Source organism: Rhinatrema bivittatum, chromosome 4 (genome assembly GCF_901001135.1).
Source record: "Rhinatrema bivittatum chromosome 4, aRhiBiv1.1, whole genome shotgun sequence".
Taxonomy (NCBI): domain Eukaryota; kingdom Metazoa; phylum Chordata; class Amphibia; order Gymnophiona; family Rhinatrematidae; genus Rhinatrema; species Rhinatrema bivittatum.
In genome coordinates, this window is record NC_042618.1 from 152,599,691 (window position 1) to 152,626,458 (window position 26,768).

At 45.1% G+C, this 26,768-nt stretch overlaps 1 protein-coding gene across 4 annotated transcripts in view; it reads left to right on the top strand.

The window, feature by feature from the left end:
- Positions 1-26,768, top strand: part of STRN3 (striatin 3) — a 349,837-nt gene that overhangs the window by 295,200 nt on the left and 27,869 nt on the right. For all 4 annotated transcript variants that reach the window (XM_029598990.1, XM_029598988.1, XM_029598991.1 and 1 more), the window contains 2 exons: positions 7,373-7,480; positions 13,030-13,116. In XM_029598990.1, the coding sequence (XP_029454850.1) occupies positions 7,373-7,480; positions 13,030-13,116 (195 nt within the window). The remainder of the gene's footprint in view (positions 1-7,372; positions 7,481-13,029; positions 13,117-26,768) is intronic.

Genomic DNA, 26,768 nt, shown 5'->3' on the forward strand with positions numbered 1-26,768 from the left:
GTGGTCAGGATGATGTCTCTCACTTGTGTGGCTGAATTATCCTGCTGCTACAGCAAACACCTGTTAAAGATAAGCAACTTTGCTTTCCCTCTTGACAGCAAAGCAGCTTCCAGATTGCAAAATTTTAAAACAAAATACATTTTTAATGAACATAAATTGGTAGCATTTACTAAGTTGACTGAAATGAAAACTTCACACCTGCATTTATCTTCTAAGTACAAATAGGTTGTAAATTATTTATTTATTTATTTATTGGTTTTTATATACCGAAGTTCCTGTATACAATACATATCACTCCGGTTCACATTTAACAGATATAGCTATCGCCGGGTAGGCGGTTTACATGGAACATATCAAATATAATATAATGAACAGAAGAACTATAATACAGTGTAATATATTATATTAAGAAACAACTAAGATCAACTTAGGTAACAACTTGGAACAAAAAACTGACTCAATGTGAGCATTATTATCAGGGCAAGTTTCACACCTCTGCATTTCAATAGTATTCTGGTGGATTGCTTTTGTTCTCTATGACAAATAGTTCACCGTTGTCACATGTATGAGGTGGTGATGTTTTCCACATTTTCGATAGTCTTCCAGTGCTTACTGGTTTAACTTCTCTGGATTAGCATGAGAATGCCTGTGTTTTTGCACGTCTTGCATCAGTTTGTCATTTTACTTTGGAATTGATGATTGCGTTTCATAGCTCTGTTATGTCTGCTCCTTGCAACAATTTTCAGTGGCTTTCTCCAGTTTTCACACCTCTTTTCACAAAAGTGTGCCTTATTTTCTTCTCCTTTAGTCTTCTTAGTTAGGAATCTTACCGGGTGATGCATCAAGCTGCATTAGTGCTCTAACGTGTGTTATATCTCATAATATCCGCAATATTTTGCAACTCTCTGCCCAGGTTCCCTCCCCTATTACAGTGACCACTTTTGCATATGATTTGCATGTGTGAATAATGCAAATGCATGCAAAGAAGGTCATTGCATAGGCAATTGTATGCAAATATTTTATCGTGGCTGACCAAGAAGGTGGTCGGCCACAATAAAATAACATCTCTTGGAAAAGTGGTAAATGTGCGACAGGGAAAAGTCATGGCAAACGGGGAGGCTGCCAATTGAGGCGGCCTAGACTCCCCCCAAAATATAAATAAAAAAATAAATGTGCCCACACGGTGACAGCCCTAGCCCCCCGCCTCCCACCCAAATCCCTCCAAATCAATAAAGGCTTCGGTCTTGGCCACCCCTTCCCATCCCCTATCCCTACCCCTCCTAGTGACATAGATGACCCCCCCCCCCAATGCCCATACTCCCCACATCTCTGAAGTGATGGTGGCATGGTTTATATCTTCAGGAACCACCATACTTGCTTGGCTTTCCCTGGCAGCCCTGCAGAATCCATGGCTCAGTACCACCAATACTTTCCTCCCCATGGCCTGCACTGCCCTCCACAGGAATTGAAAATACTTTATAGCTATGCTGTAGCCACTCTCCCAGTCTTTGGACAAGGTATGTATCTGCACAGGTAGCAGTGCATAACACAGCCAATCCATGGCGGCCTTGCACCAGCATGCCTGAGACATGGCGCTCTGTTGTGCTGCTATTTGTGCTTCCGACTTCCAAGTATCTGAGCAGCAGGGGGCCAGGACCGGTCCGGGACACATCTCCTGCACTACGGCCGTCGGCTGCCAACAATCAACATGGCACCAACGGCCCTTTCCCTTACTATGCCACTCAGGGACACCAATGGCGGCAGTAGCCCATGTGACATAGTAAGGACGAGGGCCCCTCGGCGCCATTTTCAGGACTGGCAGCCAGCGGACCTTTGCCCTTACTATGTCAGAGGACCTACCGCTGCCATTGCTCCACCCCACTGACATAGTAAGGGCAAAGGGCCATCGGAACCCGTTTCAGTGCTCGCAGCCGACGGACCAATGCCAATACATCGCTCCCGGACTGTTCCTGAATGCCCGCTCCACCGACTGACATTTTTATCAGGTCTCGGGGGGTCTGGAGGGTGGGGGGTGGTAATGAATTTATTGCGAACATCTTGGGGAGGGGTCACGAGGGGGGGGGGGCAGGTTTCATTCATTCAGCAACTCTGGGGGGGCAGGGGGGGCTACTGTTTTTCGCAGGGCTGGGGGGGGGGGCAGGAGAGTGTGTGGTGGTTAGTTTAAGAGAACTTTATTCATAGGGTTGTTTTTTTGGGGAAGGGGGAGGTTCACACACAAATACATACACTAAACTTGCACGATCTCGGGAACGCACCAAAATAGCCCACCCCAGACCACAAAACAAATTTGGAAGTGCAAATTTGGTTAGGCACTCCCCTATTTGGCTACATAACGCGTACAGACGCCCAGGGACAGACCACATGTAGCACCAACAATTTTAATTTCCCAGGTCTTGGGAGGGGGCAGGAGGGTGGGGGGTTATCATTTGATTTAAAGGGTTGGGATTGGGGGGCTTTTTTTGGGGTGGGGGGTTCCCACAGAAATAGAAAGACAAAGGTTTTCTGATCTGAAGGGTAGGCGGGAGGAGGTGATAGTGAGGGGAGGGAGAATGAGGGGGGGAGGTGAGTGTCAGGGGAGGGAGAATGAGGGGGAGGTGACTGTGAGGGGAGAGAGTTGGAGTGGGGACAGGGGAGGGAAGGGGGGGGGTGAGTGACCAAGGGGGAGGAGGATGAGTGACTGAGGTAAATGAGGAAGGGGGAGGGAGGGTAAAGAACCTGACTCTGCCACTGCAACACGTGGCCGGGTACCGCTAGTATAATATAAAACATAATAACTCAAGAAGGTAGATGAAACAGCAATAATAAAAGGACAATCTGGGAGGATAAACTTCCCTACTCACACAAGGGAGTCAGTGGTTAACCACAACACAAAATCAAATAACCAAAAATGTGGGACCCAAATTATCAATTTGAATAATAGCCTATGAAGGTGTCAGCAAGCCTTGACGTTATATGTCACTTTCAAGGATAAACTTCCCCCCATTAAACAATTGAAATTATTGAGTTACAACTGGTATCATTAATTACTTGCCACTGATTATACAGCTACAATCTCTTGTGGGATTGAATCAAGAAACTCGCAAAGCTGTGATACTTCAAAAAAACAAATATTTCTGCTGTTGGAGAACTTCCTCGCATTTACATGGAAATTTCAGCAACATCTTTCCTCCCTTTGCTTCTATCTCTGATCTTAAATCTAGAAATTTTCTCGGTTAATTTAGAAAAATCTGGGTAGATCCAAATTCTGTCTCTGTGAAATGTAGCCATTCGATTTCACATATATGATCTAAAAACTGCTTCTCTATCTATAGCGAAGGAAAAGGAGACATGCAACACTGATCTATTTGTTATAATAGTATTTGAATTAGATTCAATTACTCCTGTTAAATTTAAAGGAGTTTCTCCTAGATTATTTCTATCTGGAGGATTTCCTCTTGGCGATATGTAATAAATCTTTGAGACAGTAGGAATAGCTTATTGTGGTAATTTTAAAATCTCTACTAGGTACTCTTTAAACATATCGTATGGGGAAATTAAATCATGCTTTGGGAAATTTAATACTCTTTAGGTATTTCAGTGTATTTTCTATTGTTTCAAACTTCTTATCATAAATTATCTCCGCTCTAGCATATCTTTGCTGGCATTTTTCCATCTTATCTATTCTCTTCTCTACTTGCTCCAATTTAGCATCTGAATTAGATATCGAAGCTTCGATATTCTTGAATCGATAATTTGAGTCCACTGTTATTTTTATTAAGTTCATTACTGCTGTCTCCAGAGATTTTATAGCATCCCAAAGAGTGTCCATTGTTATTTCTGTTGGCTTATTCAAAACTGAATGTAAGCTCCCTGTATATCTCTATTCCTGTTCCCCCATTATAGCTGGAACTCCTTCTCTCTTTTTTGTATTTCTGGCTGTAATTTTAGAAAATCAGAGGAAATTTGAAGAGGTGGATGAGGAGTGCTCGGGGCTCCGAGGCTCAATGATATTTCGGCCATTAAGGCTGGTGCTTGCTCCTCACCAGAACTTACTGCGGCCAAGTCCTCCGGTTTCGATCCTGTTGTGGGGGTGAAAAAGACAGGGATCCGAGGCTGGGAAGGTTCCAGTACAGGGGAGGATGCAACCATCTCCCTGACATTTGCCTTCCGTTTTGTATGAGGCATCTTGTTTAATGAAATAAAATAGGTGTAATGGCCACCAGTATTGCTTTCTCAACCCCTGTTTCTCAATCCAATTCTTAAACTACCTTCGTGAGTAAATGGAGGCTTCAGGTAGAGAGTCAAAGATTATTATTTAAAGTACTCACTTTTCAGACGTTTACATCCTTCTTGCTGATGCAAAGTTTTAGGGAAGTTTTAATTCCAGCAGAGTTCCAGCAAAGCTGCGCACCCCTTTGGCGCGCGGCTTCGGCGACACGCCGGCGACATTGACGTGCTGGAAGGGATCTAGTCTTTATACTTCTCCGGTGTCCCGGCCTGATAACGTCGACAGATGCGGAAGTCTTTCAAAGTATCTCTTTATGGGCCAGGAAAGGCTCCTTACCCCACGAAGAAATATATCAAGGAAATCTTTCTCCCAAGCGGCACTTCCTCTCATCTCCACCTCTAGATATTTTGTCAAAGCCCATACTTTCAGGGTCATGACTGTATCAGTGACATATATGAGGTTTGCTTCTATTAGGGGAGTTACGTAGGGCTGAGACATGAACTTTAGTTCACACTTTTAGCTCGCACTATTGTTTGGATACAGACTGCTGACACAGTGCCAGGTTTGATTCTTCTCCAGGATCACTTTGAAGGTTAGAGCCCAATTCCATCACCCTTAAAACCCATTTTTATTATTTTCAGTTATCTTCTGTTTTTTTTTAAAGAAAAGGGTAGTTTGAGACATGCCAAAAACAATATGTCTATCCTGTCCTTTTTTGTTAAAGGACAGCCTTTAGTAAGGAAGTTCCATTTGATTACGGTTAACTGCTTGTCTTTTAAAAAAAACAAACATATTTGCTTACTTATAACAGGTGTAAGACAGCAGTTCACAAGTCATACAAAATCCTCCCTCCTCCCCTTCTGGAATTGAGCTGATTGACTTAATTAAAGAACTGAGGCATGCCACAGAAATGCAAGGACTCCAGAGTATGCCCAGAGAGCTCTTCAAGTCCTCACTGGAAAGCTCTAGAAAATGTGTTCCATGTCTGTGCCATCTGATGACATTATCCCATGACTGGTGAACTGCTATTTCCAAAGAAAACCTGTTACAGATGAGCAACTTTTTTATGAGATTTTTTTTATATTTCAAAAATGTTTTTTTCTCTTTTCTTTAAATGAGGAAATTAACAACTTTTATCAAATGTCAAATGTTGATAAATCCAGGGCTAGCTACAAAATATAAACTTAAAACTATACTACTTAACATACCTTTTCTTGTGCTGTTGGCATGCATTTCTGACTGATTCTTTTGAGGATATGAAGGCAGATGTACAGTGTATCTTACCAGTATATTTGCATGCTTGATGGGGCACTCAGCATTAAAACTAAGTCATGTAGTCTGCAGGTTAACACAAGCTGCTGTTTGTCTGCTGGCCAAAAAGCAAAAAAACCACAAATGTAGGTAATACCAAAGTACTTGTTTTTTTTAAAAACCCACATTGCTACAATTGTATTGTACTAAAAACATATGTTGTTTATGTATATATTTATATCTAATTATTCAACCCTTCTATGACACATACCAAGTTCAAAAAAACTTTTTTTCAAAAAATCTTTAAAGAAAGTAGTGGTAGTTTCATAAAAATGAATCAAAGGGTACCATCCAGGTTACCCATGTTCTGTTTCTAATCATGAACATACCACCTTCCCCCTTATTTTTTGAAATGTTACCAAAATTCAAAAAGTTGATTAAACATGCTAAATTTAAACAGTGAAAATATTGTGAAAAAAATGGGAATTGTCCACAATGTGGTGTCTAAATTTTTATTTTATTTTATTTATTTGCTTTTATATACCAACATTTGTTGGAGTACATCACATCGGTTCACATTAAAACATTTGGAATAGTATGACAGGGGAGTCGTACTACTTTTACATTGGCTTAGCTGGTACTTGCTTATGTAAAGATGGTATCAATGGAAGTTGTTAAAGTTGTTTAACAATACCAAATTGTCCCGTAGCTTTACACACAAAGGGGTAGATTTTCAAAGGGGTACGCGCGTACCCCCCAAAAACCTACCCCAAACCCCCCCTGCGCGCGCCGAGCCTAAGTCCTGGGGCTTGCATGGAGGAGCATGTCGGGGGCGTGCCGGGAGTGACGCAGCGTTTTGGGGGCGTGCCAGGAGTGACGCGGCATTTCGGGGGTGTGTCCGGGGGCCTGGTTCCGGCCCGGGGGTGTGACAGCGGCCCCTGGACCAGCCCCCGACCGGAACATGGAGCACAGCGGCCGGCCCGGCGCACGCAAAGTTACGCCTGCTTCGAGCAGGCGTAACTTTCGTGATAGAGGTAGGGGGGAGGTTTAGATAGGGCCGGGAGGTGGGTTAGGTAGGGGAAGGGAGGGGAAGGTGGGGGGAGAGCGAAGGAAAGTTCCCTCCAAGGCCTCTCCAATTTCGGAGCGGCCTCAGAGGGAATGGAGGCAGGCTGCGTGGCTCGGCGCGCGCAGGCTACCGATTTTGGGCAGCCTTGCGCGCGCCGACCCCGGATTTTAATGGCTATGCGCGTATCTATTGAAATCCCGCGTATTCTTGTTCGCGCCTGGTGCGCGAACAAAAGTACGCATGTGCGCAGATTTATAAAATCTGCCCCAAAATTTGTAAAGTCAGCTGGCAGCACAACACAGAATAGTGCATAGTCTGTTGTGCTCTCTTTTCTGTGACTGCATATTTATTTATTTAATCATTTTTATATACCGAACATTTGTGTTAACTTCACGTCGGTTTACAATACCATTAAAGGAAAAGCGATTAATCTTTGTCACATAAATATATTAATAGTAATTCTAAAAAAGGAAAGCAAAACAGAATTAAAATAAAAAACATTGCCTTTTGGAGTTGCTAGATAAAATAAATGTTTGAAGGAATGTCAATAAAAATTAAGTTATATAAACTGCGAATTACAAAATAATAAAATACAATAATAATTAATAAAAAGCGCAATAAAAATAATATAAAATAAATTTAATTTCATTTAAAAATAAGAAAATTAAAATAATAAAATGAACTCCTTAACATGCACTTAATAGATAGGAGAGTAAATAAATCAAGGGATTAACCTGACTGGGTAAAAGCCTGTTCGAACAACCATGTTTTCAATTTATTTATTCAATATATTTATATGACCTCTATGTGTTATTATTTCTTTTCAGTTTCTCAGTTGAACAGTCACATTAACAGGGTAGTAAGTCATCCCACGCTTCCTGTTACCATCACTGCTCATGAAGACAGACACATCAAATTTTTTGATAATAAAACGGGTAAGAACTTGAACATGTTAGTATAAAGTTGTACTTTGAACTTAAGCAGCTTTTTCCCTTCTGCACAACCTCATACTGAGTAAAGATAAAGGAGACATCTTTCTTTTCACTACCACATAGGTTGTTAACATAAATAAGGGTCATTTTAAGTCCAATTTTCAAAGGAAAAGTATGTGCATACTTTTCCTTTGAAAATTACATCTGATGTGTGCAGATTTTTTCCAAGAAAGCTTAGGCATGTACATTTGGAAATGCATAAGTAAGCATTTAAATGAAGACATCTTCCCAAACCCACCCTGAGGAACAATTCTGCTCACTGCAGGCAAACTTATATGCATATAGGGCATATGCAAGTAAGTTTATCAGCATATCAGGTGGGCAATTTTGTAAAAGGCCATTTTCACAAGTAAAATAATGTTTTACCTATGGAAAAGACTTTTAAAATTACCTTCAGACTTGATGGAATACTTAATGTTTTTCCTCACATTACCTTTTAAACCTGCCACTGGCTCACTCTTCATAGCTCACTGGAGCAAAAGGAAATCTCTGCTCGGTCACTCTTGTCTGTGTTTGCATCCTAAAGACTGTGAGGTCGAAATTTAGCAGGCCGGTGATTGGGAAAATTACCTGGATAACTTATTCGAATATTCAGTGGAATATAGCAGGATAAGTGTTCTACTAAATATACCTGGTTAAAAATATCAAGATAATGTTATCCAGGTATTTTTCCAACTAGAAAAGACAAAAACTCAAAAAAAAAATTGTTTTCATGTACATTCAAGGTAAAAGGCCTGCGTGGGAGTCAGTTGGACCATTAGATGATCAAGGGGTAAAAAGGAACAGTTAAGGATGACAAAGCCATAGCAGAGAGACTACATGAATTCTTTGCTTTAGTCTTCACTAAGGAAGATGTAAGTGATATACCCATAAAAAAATACAGTAGACAGTCTATTAAGCCAGGAAGCAAGTGGAACAAAATTAGACCAGTTGTCTTAGTTGTAGGATTTTTTTAATTGAAGACACAGCAATAGCTCAACTCAGAACACAGACTGCTCGAATCGCCCGACACTGGCTGAGTTTCGCCCAAAATTAGGGCTGCATCAGGGGCTTATAGTACATTCAATGAGTGCATATTGATAGTCTCAATAGGAAATCAAATATTGTTCTCACGATTAATATAAGGATTGCTTAGTTTTTAAGAATACTTTATCTTGGGGCATTTATTAAATATGTTAATTGCTATCGTTTGACTTCACTGTGTTAAGCAAATGATTTAATCGATATAAGGACAATTTTGAGCATAAGTTTTTTTTTGAATGTTAGCTTATACCACAATCGGAAGATCTTGTTCAATTTGTGCCCTACATTGCTTTAGGTTCACAGGAATTTTGTCGCAAGAGCAGTATTTGATTTCCTATTGAGACGATCAATATGTGCCCATTGAATGTACTATAAGCCACTGATGCAGCCCTAATTTTGAGCGAAACTCAGCCAGCGTCGGGCGATTCGAGCAGTCTGTGTTCTGAGTTGAGCTATTGCTGTGTCTTCGAGAGATATACCCATGCCAGAAATTTTATTCAAAGGTGATGATTCAGAGGAACTGAAATAAGTCTACGTGAACCTGGAAGATATACTAGGGCAAACTGACAAACTAAAGAGTATCAAATACCTGAGCCAGATGGTATACATCCCAGAGTGCTGAAAGAACTGAGAAATGAAATTGCAGATCTGCTATTGGAAATTTTATAAACTATCAATAACATCATCTATGGAACCTGAAGACTGGAAGGTTGCCAATGTATCACCAATTTTTAAAAAGGGATCGAGGGATGATCCAGGAAATTACAGACCAGTGAGTGTGACGTCTTTGCCAGGCAAAATGGTAGAAACTATCATAATGAACAAAATTGCTGAACATACAGATAAGCATAGTTTAATGGTACAAAGCCAACATGAATTTAGCCAAGGGAAGCCTTGCCTCACAAATTTGCTATGTTTTTTTGAAAGCGTAAATAAACATGGATAAAGGTAAGCCTGTTGCTATAGTGTATCTGGATTTCCAGAAAGCATATGAAAAGTCCCCTCATTAGAGACTTCTTAGGAAATTGGAAAGTCATGGCATATGTAGCAATGTCCTATTCTGGATTGCAACTGGTTAAAAGATAGAAAACAGAGAGTAGGGCTAAATGGTAAATTTTCCCAATGGAAAAAGGTGAATAGTGGAGTGCCCCAGGGATCTACCCTGGGACCAATGCTTTTTAATATATTTATAAATGACCTGGAAATGGTAACAACAAGTGAGGTGATCAAATTTGCCAATGACACAAAATTATTCAAAGTTGTCAAATCAGAAGAGGATTGTGAGAAATTGCAAGAGGACATTTCAAAACTGGGAGACTGGGCATGCAAATGGCAAATGAAATTTAATGTAGACAAGTGCAAAGTGATGCACTTAGGGAAGAGTAATCCAAATTATAGCTACAAAATGCAAGGTTATCCCAGGACAAGCAGGATGATAGTCCTCACATATGGGTGACGTCACTGGACGGAGCCCTATCACAGAAAACTTTCTGTCAAAGTTTCTAGAAACTTTACTGCCACACTGAGCCCACTGAGCATGACCAGCATGCCATTATCCCTGGAGCCTCAGGGGTCTCCCTTCAGTCTTCTTTTTTCTGCACTGCGGTTAGCCTCATGGTTAAGGAGCCCTGTGTGTTTTCACAAACCTTTCCTCACTTAAAAACTAATATTTTTTCTCAGAAAAATCCCCTCATTGGGGTCTCCCAGCCTCAGGATCAATTTTTCCCTCGATCGGTGACTAAACCAATATTTGCGGTCGATACCATTCCTTAATTTCATCAGTGACCGCAGGCCGTCGATAGCTGTCCAGCCTCTCACAATGCCAACTGGCTTCAAAAAAATGCCCTAATTGCCCCCGTACAATGTCCATCACCAATCCCCACATCGAGTGTGTTTTGTGCCCCGGCCCTGGATGCAACATTTCATCATGTCCCCAATGTGCCGAGATGACTTCCAAAGGTAGATGGGCCCATCTAGATAAAATGGAGCACCTTTTCAATGTACAGCTCATTCCATCGTCATCGACACAGTCATCACCGATAGGAGTTACAAAAAAGGTAATCCTAAAGACCCGCCGGGTACATGGGGGTAGTGGGGACCCACTATCCCCAACTCCTTCTAAGGCGTTGACAAAATCAGCAACGGTGCTTGAGTAAAAAGAGCACCGTGAGAAACACAGTCATCGGCATCGGAAACCTCCCGGTGCTGATTCCGATCCAGGGATGGGTTCCATAGCTGTCGACCCACTGGCTAAGAAGCCTAGGATCGAGGGTTCATCGGCACCATCGATGCCAGAACCAAGGAAATCCGCACCGATATCTGTGCCGGTTACTGAGCCCCCACAGGGACCTGTGGTGCAGCCAGTATTGCCTCCTCTGCCACCCACTATAGCTGTTCTGTCCGCATCAGCTATCAGGGAGGAATTGGATGGATTTATCCGCCAGGCAGTAGTCAATGCCCTCCGTGACCTCCATCCACCAGAACCGGTGTTCATACCTCCACCAGCGCCGGAGACATCAATGCTTCAACCGCTACTGTCCCAGCTCGATACCTTGATCGGTGCCCTGCCGACTCAACCAGTGCCATCAAGGCTGAAGACACCAATTAAGCACCCGAATCAACTGACTCCGGTTTCGGATTCTTCGGATGCTGAATCCACCGACTTAGACCATAGACTCCTCACCGATGCCAGGGCAGTCGGGGCTATCGGGATTGAGCCGCCCAATTCCAGCACCGATTCCATCGATGCCGATCCCGATGCCATCGATGCCAGGAAAGAAAAAACAGAAATCATCGATGGATCCATTGAAGACTGTCACCATCGATGCCATTCTCCTTTCCTCCTTCCAGTCCACGCCCAGTACTTTATCAGACACCTGGGAGGATGTGGACTCCGGTTCCTCTTCTGAGGATATCTTGTTGGAACCCTCACAACCGGAAGAAAGGAGAAAATCTCTAACTTTGTGAAGGAGATGTCTGAAACAATTCCTTTTCAGCTGCTTACAGAGGAGGATACCAGACATAAGACCAGCCTAGTTCCACTTTCCCTGTTATAATGTAACTATTTTGCTTTCATTGTTAACTGGTTCCCCCTAGTTTATTGTAAACCGGTACGATAAGACCTTGTCTTGAGCATCGGTATATTAAAAGAATTTAAATAAATAATAAGACTTTAGAAGTCCTACAGTTTGTAGAAGCTCCTAAAGAGATTGTTGCCATTCCAGTGCATGAAGTCCTGGTTGATCTCCAATGCCGCCAAAATGAAACCTAACATAGTAGATGATGGCAGAAAAAGACAGATCAGCTCATCCACTCTGCTTAGTTATTCCTCTCCACACTGAAAGGATATATGCCAGCTATAAAGCATGACAAGTTATAAGATCTCTCTCCTTATACTGTAAAGTTTGGGTCAACGTCTTCATTTATTATCTCTAGCAGATGAGAATACAAGATTCCCCTACGTAATTCACATACAGCCTTACCTCTTCCTCCTTGTCAAGCCACAAAGTTTTGTAATCTAAACAGCTACCAATCCTAACATTGTCTGCCAGGCAGACCTGGCTACATGAGCATTTCTGTTTCCATTCTAATTTTTATGGTACTTACAGCTTACCCAACTACTAATTAATTCTATCATTGCATAACGACCTTGATAACTGCATTAGTCAGCCACAAAAATACATTTCTATTGTAGGTTAATTCTGCCCATAGTTCTACATCCCTTGCCTTCAAATCGCTGCCATTAATGAGGCTGCTGTGAGAATAATTTAATGTTATCAACAAGCATAAGTACCCTTCCTATTATGTATATGCTTCTATCAGTGGTAAAAATGTTAAGTTCTACATCGTTTTGTTTGTAAAATTTTAAGACAATTGATTTTTTTAAATCCCTTAAATTCAGAAGTCTCTGGGCGTAGACAGCTTAATGTGTCATTCCAGTGACCTGCTGCCATCCACTTTTTCCTCCCTGTGTTTATTTGTGGCTAAACATTCAATTTCCTTTTACTTTAGAATTAATCATATTTTCTATCACATTCTGAATGCCATAGAGCTATTCATTAAATATTAGAATTAAAGGCTCTAGAACACCCATGATTTATCTATTTATTTATTTACTTATTTGGAAAAATGTATATTCTGCTGTTCCATAATGATGCACAACACAGGAGATGTAAACAGAGGTCTCCAACACAGTAAAAGAATACTCGCTCTGGGAAAGGAGCAGGAAGACTAAGCCAGTTTTAGAGTGAAACAGACTTTAGCTCAGAAGAGATTTCCTCTTAAACCCTCATAGCCATCTAAAATTCTTTGTTGCTCGACTATGCTATCTGGGAAGTGAGGATATATGAAAGAAGGAAAATTAGGAATAAATGTGTGTATTTCAATGTTATTAATGGCAAAAAAAAGTAGTTAATATTTTAACCAGTGTTTTTTGCTCTGAAAAATAACTTGTTCTGGTTTCTTTTTAGGTAAAATGATCCATTCTATGGTAGCACATTTAGATGCTGTGACAAGCTTAGCTGTCGATCCCAATGGGATCTATTTGATGTCTGGAAGTAAGTCAGAATTGTTTTCTCTATAGCCCTCAATAATTTTTGTTTCAGATTAAATAATAAGGTAAACTCATATTATATATATATCTGTGTGTATATATGTATGAGGCCGATATTCAGCACTGCTTAGCCAGGTAAGCAGTGACCTATCCTTATGTTCTGCAGTTGCCACTTAGCCAGCAGTCAAGTATTTATCCAGCTAGAGAGCCAGATATCAGGAGGGGCATGGATGCAGATCAGGGCAGCTCTTCTTACCTGATTAACTTAACTGGATAAATAGCAATATTCACTCTTCTCTGGTTAAGTTAATCGGATAAGTTAGACCTGCCATAGAGAAGGTTTTACTTAGCCAGATGTAACTTAGCCAGGTGTAACTTATGCAGCTAAGTAGTGACTTTAACATGGATATTCAGCATCATAGCCGTGTTGCTGAATATCCCATGTAACTTATATGCATAATATGTTCCTATGCCTGTTATTGCTCATGCTTGGAATTTACTGCAGAAATTCAGTGATTTATTATCTTTGTTGCATGGCTGGATATACTTTCTGAATGCCGAAGACACTTAGCCATTGTCCTTTTGGCTTGCAGTGTTTCTGGGCTTGCATCATTTATTTTATACTCTATTCTTTTACACGTGTGACCCATGATTGCTGCTTTTGGGGAACCCAGTTGAGATCAGTAGTGTCAAACCAGAAGTTGCCTTACATAACTTAATATCTTGTTGCCATGGCCAGTCTTTTGCAGTGGCTTTTCTCTTATACCGTCTTCTGTGTCCCATGAAGTGCTGCTTTTGGGCTCAGAAGAAATGTGGTACTCTGGCAACCTTAGAAACTCCATTTGTTTCAGCTTGTTTGTTTATTTAAAACCATTTCTTAACACTTGTTTTTAAAATGCTTGGCTTTCTTTTGGTTTCTGTTTGTCATCCTGTGTTTTATTTTAACCCTGATTCTCTGTTTCATGGCTTGGCCTGGCTCTTTGTCTGCTGGACCAGTCTATTAAGAACATAACAAATTGCCATGCTGGGTCGGTCCATCAAGCCCAGCATCCTGTTTCTAACAGAGGCCAAACCAGGCCACAAGAACCTGGGAAGTAGCCAAACACTAAGAAGATCCCATGCTACTGATGCCAGTAATAGCAGAGACCATTCCCTAAGTCAACTTGATAATAGCAGTTTCCTAGCGTGTAGCCAGATGGACTCAGAACAAGTGGATATAGTGTGCTCGTGCTAGCAGTTGGAGACGGATCTGACGTCAGCACGGGTACGTATACCCCCACAGGAAGTGAAGCAACTCAGTAATTTCCATCTCCAAAGCAGTTTGGAGCGCCTGCACGCTCGCTGAGCGTGTTTTCCAAATCTACTTTCTACTTTTTACTTTCTACTTTGCAAATTTCTCAGAAGACGAGCCCCGCACTCCCTCGGGTCCCTCCCCCAGTTGAGTTTCCTGAGGTGGTTTCCGCAACCCCTCGGAGGTCTACGCCTCGGTCCGGTGGCCGAATCGCGGCAGGGATCTAGCCCCCGAGCGGGAAGGGTTCGGGCCTGGCTGAGAGGTGCCTCGGTCCCGGCGTGGACTTAGCCCCGAGCGAGATGAGTTCGGCGGCTTAGAGGCAGCGGGTGCATTTCCTCAAGCACGGCGGTGAAGGTATTTCCCCTCTCCCCCCGCAGCCGGAGACTGCCCGGGTTACAGCCGGGAAGCGCCGAGGATCAGGTAAGGCGTACATCTCTTACTTTTGGTCTCCGAGGTACGAGGATTGGCGGCGTTGCCTGCATGTGGCACGCGTTGGATGCCGCCCATTCCCCCGAGTAATTTATTACAAGCATTTCAGACTTTGATCTTGAGTGATTTGTCTATATTAGAAGAAACTGTGGAGTTTCCTTCATATAATCTTTCTAGAGATGAATGGTATGCCATGAAATTATTGTGTGATGATACAGCGATTACAATTACCTCAGCAGATAAGGGGGGAGGTGTGGTAGTATTGAATCAAGATGATTACGACACGTGGTTTTTTATGTACCATGAAATGGGATAATGGAACATTGCTTAATTGTCCAAGTGTTGATTTGTTTGTGTATATAAAGCTTTGGAATTGTGTATGGGGTTACATCATCATTACTCGACGTGATGTTGTCAGTTCCGGGTGTGACGTAAGTAGTAAGCCAGTTGAGCGTTTGTTCAGGTAAGCAGACTTTTGTTACATTGTATTACATTTTGTTTCTTTGGTTGCAGTGTGAGCAACCTGGGAAAAGGAGATAAAACAATTGAACATGAAGTGTTTTCTTCCAGCGAGTTGAAAGATTATTGCATACAGAGCGGGTTTTAAAGACAGGAGGTGCAAATTTCAAGACAATGCAGAGAAAGCAATATAAAAGGTAGAATTTGTGATTTGATGGGTTATAGATATTTATATTAGTGGCTGTTGGATTGTTTATAATGTTTTTGAATTATTTTTAAGACAGTGAAAAGAGGGCAGTGTAGAAGTTCGTTGGCGATATATTTTCCCTGATGAAGCCCGGGGAGTACGGGTGAAACAAGGTGTCCTTGTCGGATGGATCCAGTGGATGGTGCTGACGTTGTCTTTGAAAGTTTTGGATAATACAAGTCATCGGGTGGAAACCTTGTGAGGATTTTGGATAATAATTGATAAGCTTTGTTGGACTTGCTGTGACAATGTGAAAGTATCTACCAAGTGTTTTTCCTTTTCAAATGTTGAACAATTATAGTGTATTATACTTATTATATATTTTGGGATAAACTGGGTTTTATTGATATCACATGGGATTTGTGCAATTTATGGTGGGTGGTTTTAAAGTGAGAGACTGAATGGTGGGGTGAGGTGTGTATGTTTGCGCTAGATAGTAATTTTTTGTCTAGTTAGGATTGTTTTAATATGTTATCTTATGAATAAAGAATGTAAATTATACCAATACTATATGTTTATATTTATGAGTTCTCTTATGTTGATGCAATTATATACATAGAGAGAACCTACTATAGACTTTACCCTCAGTGTGCATTACGCCGTGGAGGTCGTCATTTTGTCTGCCTTGTTCAGGTATTCAGTGCCCATGATAGGCGCCTGTTGATGGGCGCACAACGCAGCAAATATATTGCTAAAGCGTATGTTCATATTGTATATTAGTGAGCGCATATTGCTGACTGCATATTATTGAGCGCATATTGTATATTATTGAGCGCATATTGTATATTGTTGAGCGCATATTGCTGACCGCACATTATTGAGCGCATATTGTATATTATTGAGCGCATATTGCTGACCGCACATTATTGAGCGCATATTGTATATTATTGAGCGCATATTGCTGACCGCATATTATTGAGCGCATATTGTATATTATTGAGCGCATATTGCTGATCGCATATTATTGAGCGCATATTGTATATTATTGAGCGCATAGTGCTGGCCGCATATTATTGAGCGCATATTGTATATTGAGCACATATTGTATATTGAGCACATATTATATATTGAGCGCATATTATTGAGCGCATATTGCTGACGGCATATTATTGAGCGCATATTATTGGCAGCATAAGCGCCGGTGCCCTGCATTCGCAAGACGCGATGGAACATTTAAACGCCCCGGCGTATCCAGAGGCGGCACCTCCTGATCACGGCGTGAAAGCTCTCGGCCTCTGCTCAGCGTGCCAGCTTAGAGCCACGCAGAGCGAGGAGCCAGACTCCCTTTGTGCCCAATGTGAGGAGGCCGTGGGAGCCTCGGGCCAGGACCAGTCTCAACCGAGGTTTACCGGGTTAGCCACGGCGCCGCGGACCTTCACCAAGGTGATCGTAGTGGTGGCAGCGGCGCTCAGACGGGAAGGAATCCTTGTCCATCCCTACCTAGACGATTGGCTGATCAGGGCAAATCTCGAGAAGAGAGCCATCGGGCAACCAACAGAGTAATCTCCCTGCTGGAAAGCCTGGGATGGGTAGTCAACCTAAACAAGAGCTGCCTACAGCCTTCCCAATTACTGGAATACCTGGGAGTCCAGTTCGACACCCAGGCAGACAAAGTCAGCCTCACCACCAAGAGAAGGTTAAAACTCCAGACGCGTCTACGGTCCTTGATGGGGGCCAGCCGGCCCATAGCTTGGGACTATCTGCAGGTTCTCGGTCTCATGGCATCCACCCTGGAAGTGGTACCCTGGGCGCAGGCCCATATGAGACCACTACAACGCTCCCTCCTCTCTCGATGGAGCCCACGCTTCCGGAATTACTCCGTGCATCTACCTCTACCAGCCAGACTGCGGACCCAGCTACAGTGGTGGTTGCAGTCCAACCACACGAGCAGGGGGTCGAAGATGTCCTCCCCCACGTGGACTCTGCTCACCACAGATGCCAGCCTGAGCGGATGGGGAGCACACTGCGAAGAGCTCACCGCTCAAGGGCGTTGGAACAGAGAAGAGTCGTGGAACATCAACTGTCTAGAGGCATGGGCAGTCCGATTAGCCTGCCTGCGATTTGCTCACAGACTGAGGAGCAGAGCAGTCAGAGTGATGTCCGACAACGCCACCACAGTGGCATACATCAACCAACAGGGCGGAACCAGGAGCCAACAGGTGTCCCTAGAGATAGCCCCGCTGATGGCTTGGGCATCTCCGCCGTCCACATTGCCGGAAGGGACAACACCGCGGCAGACTTCCTCAGCAGGGAAAGCCTAAATCCGGGAGAATGGCAGCTGTCCCCCACAGCCTTCCAGATGATTGTGGATCAGTGGGGGACTCCGGACATGGACCTATTAGCGGACAGGTCCAATGCTCAAGTACCCAGATACTTCAGCCGCAAGCAAGATCCGTTCTCTCACGGGATCGACGCACTGGTTCAGCCATGGCCTCCAGGGACACTGCTATACACCTTTCCTCCGTGGCCCCTGCTGGGCGCCCTTATACACAAGATTCAGAGGCACAGAGGCCTAGTTCTTCTAGTAGCGCCAGACTGGCCAATAAGACCCTGGTACGCGGACATGAGAAGACTACTGACAGGGGAGCCCCTTCCCCTGCCTCCTCTCAGGGACCTGCTTCGTCAAGGTCCCATCCTCCACGAGGATCCGGCTCAATTCTTTCTTACGGTCTGGCCATTGAGAGGGCTAGACTGAAGAAAAGAGGTTACTTGGAGCCGGTGATAGATACACTCCTCCGAGCTCGCAAGTTTTCCATATCCCTCACCTACATAAGGATCTGGAGAGTATTTGAAGCCTGGTGCGACACTCATGGCACCAATCCACATGCGACCACAATCCCTATTGTTCTGGATTTCCTGCAGGATGGGCTTCAGAAGGATCTCTCCCTAAGCTCCATCAAGGTTCAGGTGGCTGCGCTGTCTTGGGATGACCATTGCCACGAACCCAGATGTTTCCCGCTTCCTGAAAGGAGTCAAGCACATTCGTCCGCCACTGAAGTGGCCAGTGCCGCTGTGGAACCTCAACATAGTTTTGGATTTCCTCGCGGGATCCACCTTCAGACCCCTTCGGGGCCTGTCTCTCCGTTCGCTAACTTTGAAGATGGTGTTCTTGCTGGCAGTGTGTTCCGCACACCGCATTTCAGAGCTACAAGCGCTGTCCTGCCGTGATCCCTTTCTCAGAATCACTCCAGAGGCTATCCATCTTCGCACGGTTCCCTCTTTCTTACCTAAAGTAGTCTCACAATTTCACCTCAACCAAACCATTTCTTTGCCAACCACGGCGGGTTTGAAGAAATCAGAAGAAGGGCATTTGCTACGCCATCTCGACATCGGCAGATTGCTGCCCAGATACCTGGAAAAGACAGAAGCAGTACGAAAGATGGACCATCTGTTCATCCTTCACAGCGGGAAGAAGCAAGGGAAGCGGCCTCTCGGCCCACCATAGCCCGCTGGATCAAAGAAGTTATCAGAGTGGCCTACGTAGAGGCCGGAAAGTCACCACCTCTGCAGGTCAAGGCTCATTCCACCAGAGCGCAGGCGGCCTCTTGGGCAGAATCTAGGATGCTGTCGCCCGCAGAAATATGTAAGGCGGCGACATGGTCCTCCCTCCATACCTTTTCCAGATTTTACCGTCTGGATGTTCAGGCCAGGGAGGACACAGCATTTGCGAGGGCAGTCCTACGCGGTCCTCAGGCAGTCTCCCGCCCGGTTCGGGAGTAGCTTTTGTACATCCCACTTGTTCTGAGTCCATCTGGCTACACGCTAGGAAATGTTGAGATTACTTACCTGATAATCTCCTTTTCCTTAGTGTAGACAGATGGACTCAGCATCCCGCCCGGCTGCCGGTATACATGGGTTTCACCGATTCAAGGTAAGCCATGTCATTTTCTTACATAAGAGCGTCCACTCTACCAGGTGTCGACGCCTTCCAGTTGGAAGCGCTGGCGGTCTCCAGCTACTATCAATCGGTCAGGGGAATCCTGTTTCACTAATTCATTGATCGTCAGTACACATATATCCATAACAGCTTTTGCAAGGAAGATTACTGAGTTGCTTCACTTCCTGTGGGGGTATATGTACCCGTGCTGATGTCAGATCCGTCTCCAACTGCTAGCACGAGCACACTATACCCACTTGTTCTGAGTCCATCTGTCTACACTAAGGAAAAGGAGATTATCAGGTAAGTAATCTCAACATTAATGGACTTGTCCTCCAAGAACTTATCCAAACCTTTTTTAAACCCAGCTACACTAACTGCACTAACCACATCCTATGGCAACAAATTCCAGAGCTTAACTGTGCGTTGAGTGAAAAAGAATTTTCTCCCAGGACAAGCAGAGTGGTAGTCCTCACATATGGGTGACATCATCAGATGGAGCCCTGACACAGAATACTTTTGTCAAAGTTTCTAGAACTTTGACTGGCACACTGAGCATGCCCAGCATGCCACTAACCCTGTGGCCACACGGGGTCCCCCTTCAGTCTCTTTTTTTTCCGCGCAGCAAGTTGCCTTGCGGTTTATGATCTCTGTGAGAAATTTCCTCACACTTTTCCTCACGGAAAAATTCGAAGTCTATCTTCCTAAATTCACCCTCACCAGGGTCCCCTATTGTGCTTCGTTCCCTCCGACGCTCGGTAAGTGTTTTTCCCGCGATTTGCGGTCAGTTCCCGGCGGCATATCTCTCGGTGCCCGACGGTCACCGACCACGCGCTGCTTTTTCTCAGCATGGCGACCAGGTTTAGAAAATGCCCCAAGTGTCCGAGGACTATGTCCATAATAGACCCAAAAAAATCTGTGTTTTATGCCTAGGGCCTTCGCACGATGTCCATCGCTGCCCCAGTTGCGCACAAATGACCCCCAAAGGCTGGCGTGCTCGACTAGAGAAGATGGAGCATCTATTTGCTTCAAAACTCTCTGCTCCCTCGACAACAGTACAAATTGCACCAACTGGAGCAGGTCCGCCTACTTCAGAGATGCCCCGCCAGGAACACTGTGAAGAGGGTGATCATCCATCACCGACCCCTTCGAAGACATCGGCATTATCATCTTCGGTGCCGGAGAAGGACCGGACCGAGCACCGCGGGAAACACCGGCACCATCGTGCATCCCCACCGGGTGCCGGCACTGATACCTCAACGGCATCAACTTCCACCGAGCCGCCTGTGAAGAGGGCCCGGGGAGAGGAGCCCCCATCCTCCTCTGGACCCGGGACCCTAAGGCATTCCCCACCGATATCGGTGCCGGGTACTGAGCCTCCACAAACTCCTGTGGAGGCTCCAGTAATGCCTAGCCTGCCTCCTACCCAAGGCGCAGTGTTGTCCACACCAGCCTTCAGGGAGGAATTGGACAGACTGGTCCAACAGCCAGTACTGAATGCCCTTTGGGGCTTCCAGTCGCCACCAGTGCCGGCCCCCATACCGGCACCGGAACTGGCGCCCTCGATGTTTGCACCACTCCTCGAGTGATTGGACACCCTTATCTGTGCCCTGCCAACTCAACCCATGCCACCGGACATGCTGGCACAGAGTCAACCATCGAGGCTTCCACAAATTCCGATTCCCATCCTGGGTTCCTCGGAGGAGGAAGAGGCGACTTCTGACCCAATCCCTGCATGGGACCCACTGATGCCGGAGCCCGTTCCAAGACCACCAGGGCTGTCGGTGCCTAAGCGCATCTCATCTACCTCAGTGCCTTTGATGCCAGCGCCGCTTCCATCGATGCCACCTTGGCATCCATCAATGCCTTCCCACCGGCTTGGCACCCTTCCTCCTTCAGGAAGCCCAGCAGGAGAAGGGGAAACTCCCTATAATCCATGGGAGAATGCATCCTCAGACCTCTCCTCCCAAGCTTCCGATGAATTGCTCTCAGAGCCTTCACCCCCCGGAAGAAAGGTGTCGTTCTCCTCCGGAAGACTCTGCTTTGCCAGCTTTATCAAGGAGATGTCTGAAACTATCCCATTTCCACTGGTAATGGAGGAAGATGTTCGCCACAAAATGTTGGAGGTCTTACAGTTTGTAGATGCTCCAAAGGAGGTAATGGCAATACCAGTGCACGAAGTTCTTCTTGACCTCTTGCACTGCCTGTGGGACCATCCGGGTACTGTACCTCCAGTCAACAGAAAGACGGATGCTACGTACCTGGTCCAACAAGCCCCAGATTTTCAGAAAAGCCAATTGCCCCACCATTCTGTAGTGGTGGAATCAGCCCAAAAGAAGGCTAAAAGATCCTGTCCACACTCCTCTGCTCCTCGTGGAAAGGAACAGAAGGCGTTGGATGCATTGGGGTGCAGAGTTTTTCAAGGATCCATGTTAATAGCGCAAATAGCAGCGTACCAATTATACATGACCCAATATAATAGGAATCTCTGGAAACGAGTCCAGGAATCTGCAGCGACCCTACCATAGCAACATCAAGAGACCTTGTCCTCCATCCTGCAAAAAGGATTGGAAGCAGGTAAACATAGGTTAGAGCTGCTTACGACTCTTTCGAAACAACATCCAGAGTCTCAGCAGCGGGCATCAGTGCTAGACGCTGGACCTGGCTCAAGGCCTCAGACCTACTCCCGGAGATGCAGGACAAACTTGCAGATCTCCCCTGTACAGGAGAAAACCTGTTCGGGGACAAGATCCAAGACGCAGTGGCCCAGTTAAAGGACAATCATGAGACCCTGCATCAGCTGTCAACTGTCAACTCAGACACACCCTCCGTAGCCCGTAGGGGCATTAGGAAGCAATTCTACAGACCTCGCAGGTATTATCCTCCCGCCTCCCATGTTCAACCAGCTCGGGCCCCTCAGAGAGGGCATGCACGCCAAGCGAGGACTCCTGGAGCGCAACCAGCTCCACAAGCTGGACCTGTGACTGGATTTTGACTCCTTTTCAGAGAGCAGCAGCCACCCCCCTCCTGATCCTACAACCCTGTTCACCAGTGGGAGGCCGCCTCTGCCACTTCGCAACCAATTGGTGCCCAATTACTATGGACCAATGGGTACTGTCCATCATAACCCATGGTTACCATCTAAATTTTTCAGCTGTACCCCCAGACCCTCCCACCCAGTCCAGCGTGAAGCCAGGACGATCACACAATATTCCTCGAGTCAGAACTCTCGACCCTTCTGTCTGCCAGGGCCGTAGAACCAGTTCCCTCGACTCAGGGGAGAGGGTTCTACTCCCACTATTTTTTAATCCCAAAAAAGACCGGCGTTTTCTGGCCTGTTCTGGATCTCCGTGCCTTAAACACATTTCTTCAAAAGGAACGGTTCAGAATGGTGTCCCTAGGCACCATGCTCCCTCTCCTACCACAGGGGGATAGGCTCTGTTCTCTGGACCTTCAAGAGTCTTACGCCCATATTACCATCTTCCCTCCTCATTGCAAATACTTGCAATTTGTAGTGGGACACGGGCACTATCAATACAAGGTACTGCCATTCGGCCTGGCCTCACCGCCCCAAGTGTTCACGAAATGCCTGGCAGTCGTGGCTGCACAGTTACCTGCAACGGTGTCCATATCTTTCCATATCTAGACAACTGGCTCATAAAAAGCCAGTACAGACAAGGAGCCCTCAACTCCCTTGGCCTCACCATACAGCTTCTACACTCATTGGGGTTTCTGATCAACTACCCGAAATCCCACTTGACACCGTCTCACCATCTCTCCTTTATAGGAGCAGACCTGGACACCACTGTGGCCAAGGGGTTGCTACCCAATGACCGCGCAACCATGCTGTCCAACCTCGCCAGCTCTATCCGTCGTCAACAGCCTCCGCTCGCCAGTTACTCACGTTGCTCGGCCATATGACGTCAACAGTCCATGTCACTCCAATGGCACCAAGCCACTCAGCCGCTTTCGTCCCTTGTCCACATAACCAACCAGCTTCGTCTGTACCTTACTTGGTGGACGAACAAGGCCAACTTACAAATAGGTCTTCCCTTCAAGCAACCAGTTCCTCAGGTGACCTTAACCACGGACGCCTCCAACCTAGGTTGGGAAGCCCATGTCGAAAGCCTTCAAACCCAAGGACTTGGACAAAAGCCAAAGTGACCTATCAGATCAACTTTCTAGAGCTTTGAGCGATGCGGTATGCCCTTTATGCATTCAGCGACTGCCTATCCAACAAGGTCATCTTTATTCAAACAGACAACCAAGGAGCAATGTGGTACCTGAACAAACAGGGGAGCGCAGGCTCTTATCTTCTCTGCCAAGAAGTGGTGCAGATTTGGGCATGGACCCTTTCGCATTCCATACTATTGCAAGCCACTTATCTGGCAGGCACACACAATGCAATCGCCGACCGCCTCAGCCGAAATTTCCAGCCCCACAAGAGGTCTCTGGATCCCTCTGTTGCGGGCAGAATCTTCCACCGGTGGGGTCAGCCGGACATCGACCTCTTGGCATCCAATCAGAACCGCAAATTGGAACGATTCTGCTCCCTACACAGGGACCAAAATGCACCAACCCATGGATGCCTTCGCCCGCCCCTGGAACATAGGCCTGCTATATGTGTACTCTTCGATACTGCTAATAAGCAAGACTCTCATGAAGCTACAACAGGACCGAGGCTCAGTGATACTTATAGCCCCGTATTGGCCACACCAAGTCTGGTTTCCCATACTTCTCGACCTCTCTGTCCAGGAACCCATTCGCCTGGGCACGGTGCCCAAATTCATAACACAGAATCACGGCACATTGTGCCACCCAAACCTCCAGACCCTGTCCCTAATGGTCTGGATGTTGAAAGGTTGATACTTCAGCCCCTCAATCTTTCTAGTAGCATCTAGTAGCTTCACAAAAGCCTTCCACACGGAAGTCTTATCGCTCTAAGTGGAAGAGGTTTACCTTGTGGTGCACACAGAAAAGCTTTGATTCCTTTTCTTGCCCCACACCGAAACTCTTAGACTATCTCTGGCACCTCTTGGAATCTGGTCTCCAGACTTCCTCCATACGAGTACACTCTGTGCCATGTCTGCTTACCATCAAGGAATAGAGGATGCCCCCGATAATGGCTCAACCCCTGGTAGGTCGCTTCATGAGAGGCTTACTACAGCTTAAGCCTCCTCTGTGACCACTGGTCATGGCATGGGACCTCAATGTAGTACTTGCACGGCTCATGCGTCCTCTTTTTGAGCCCCTGCACTCCTGCGAACTCGGATATCTTACATGGAAAGTTATTTTCCTGGTAGCTATCACATCTGCTTTCAGAGTCAGTGAGTTGCAAACCCTTGTAACACACTCGCCCTATACAAGGTTCCTCCATGACCAGGTGGTTTTCGCACTCACCCTAAATTTCTTCCAAAGGTGGTAACGGATTTCCACTTAAACCAATCTATTGTCTTGCCCACTTTCTTTCCAAGGCCTTAGATCGCACCGCAGTCCACAGGAAGTCCACCCAACTCTTTGTTTCTTTTGACAAAAATAAGCTTGGCGTTACGATGGGCAAGCAGACTCTCTCCAACTGGTTGGCAGACTGCATTGCATTCTGCTACCAGCAAGCAGGCCTTCCACTTCAGGGGCGAGTGAAGGCTCACTCAGTAAGGGCCATGGCAACGTCAGTAGCACACTACCGTTCAGTACCAATTGCCGACATCTGCAGGGCCGCGACGTGGAACTCTCTCCACACCTTCGCAGCCCACTACTGTCTTGACAAGGCTGGATGACCAGATTCGGTCTTTGGCCAGTCTGTCCTACGGAACTTATTTCCAGTGTAAAAACCCAACTCGTCCTACCTCGACCCGCTGTGAATTTCAGGCTGCCTCATTATTGCCAATAGCACCTCAGTTGTTGTGCCTGTTGCACATGTTGAGTGCTGGTTGGCCTACTTCGTTATGAGTCAGCCTGTTGATTGCTATTCACCCATATGTGAGGACTACCATCCTGCTTGACCTGGGAGAAAGCAGAGTCCTGAAACAGGTATTCTCCCAGGACAGTAGATGTTAGTCCTCACGAAACCCACCCACCACCCTGCGGAGTTGGGTTCGATACTGTTTTCTTACTTTATTTTTCACTCGTACTTTTTGCTACAAACAAGACTGAAGGGGAACCCCGTGTGGCCACAGGGCTAGTGGCATGCTGTGACAGGGCTTCATCTGATGATGTCACCCATATGTGAGAACTAACATCCTGCTGTCCTGGGAAAACACCTGTTACAGGTAAGCAACTCTGCTTTCTCCGATTAGTCTTAAATGTGCTACTTGCTAACCTCATAGAGTGCCTCCTAGATCTTCATTACTCCAAAGATATTGATCCCAGCTTGCATTTAACTACTTTCTTGAGTATTTGTCTAATGTATCATCTTGCTCTCCTGTGCCCAGGCTGAAACCTAACAGTGGACCTTAGTACCTTTCTTTGTGACTCAAAGGTGTGCATGTGTTTATTCCAACCACTTTCTTGTTCCTAGGACTACAGGCCCATTTTGCACTTAAAGGGTCTGAACAGTTCTGTGCAGGTTCAGTTCTTCTTATATGGGATCCCTTCATTCTCTAATTTAAACAGTCAGATGAAGGACGTTTAGATCTGCAGGATCCAGATTGTCCTTTGTAATCTGAAGAACCTTAGGCTTAGACTAAATAACAGCATTAATGTAGTTCTTTTCCATTTGGCCTCTCTTTGACTCCCAGACACTGTTTGTCAAAATATTGGTAACACTGCCAAGTTTAGAATACAAAGCCTGTGTGTCCTATACCTGGATGACATACTCATACTGTAAGACCCTAACGAGAGAGAACAGCTAGCCTAATAGTTAGAATCATGAACTGTAAACAAGGAGATCTGGATTCAAATCGTTTGCTACTTCCATGTGATCTTGGGCTTTCTCTCCCATTCCTCAGTACATACTAAGGTAATTTTAAAAGGAGTTACACATGTAAATATAATATACTATTGTAGCAAATTTAAAAAGCCATTTCTGCACATAAAGTGAATTTATATGTGTATAACCTATGGACAATTCAATGGCATATAATGTAGCAATTTTCAAAAGCCCATTTACACATGTAAAGCAAAATTTTAAGCATGTAAATGCTTTTTAAAATCAGACCCTTAGTTTTTAAGTCCTCTAGAACAGGGACTCATTGTGCCTGTATATAATTTGTTGTAAATCACCCTCGTTTAAAGTGTTGAATAAAAGCAAAAATAGTGCATAGATTCCTTGTTGTAAGAACATGGATGGATTATCAACTAGAACAAGAGTTCTCTTGACTTATTGCAGGATGTTTTTCACTTAAAGAGTGAAAT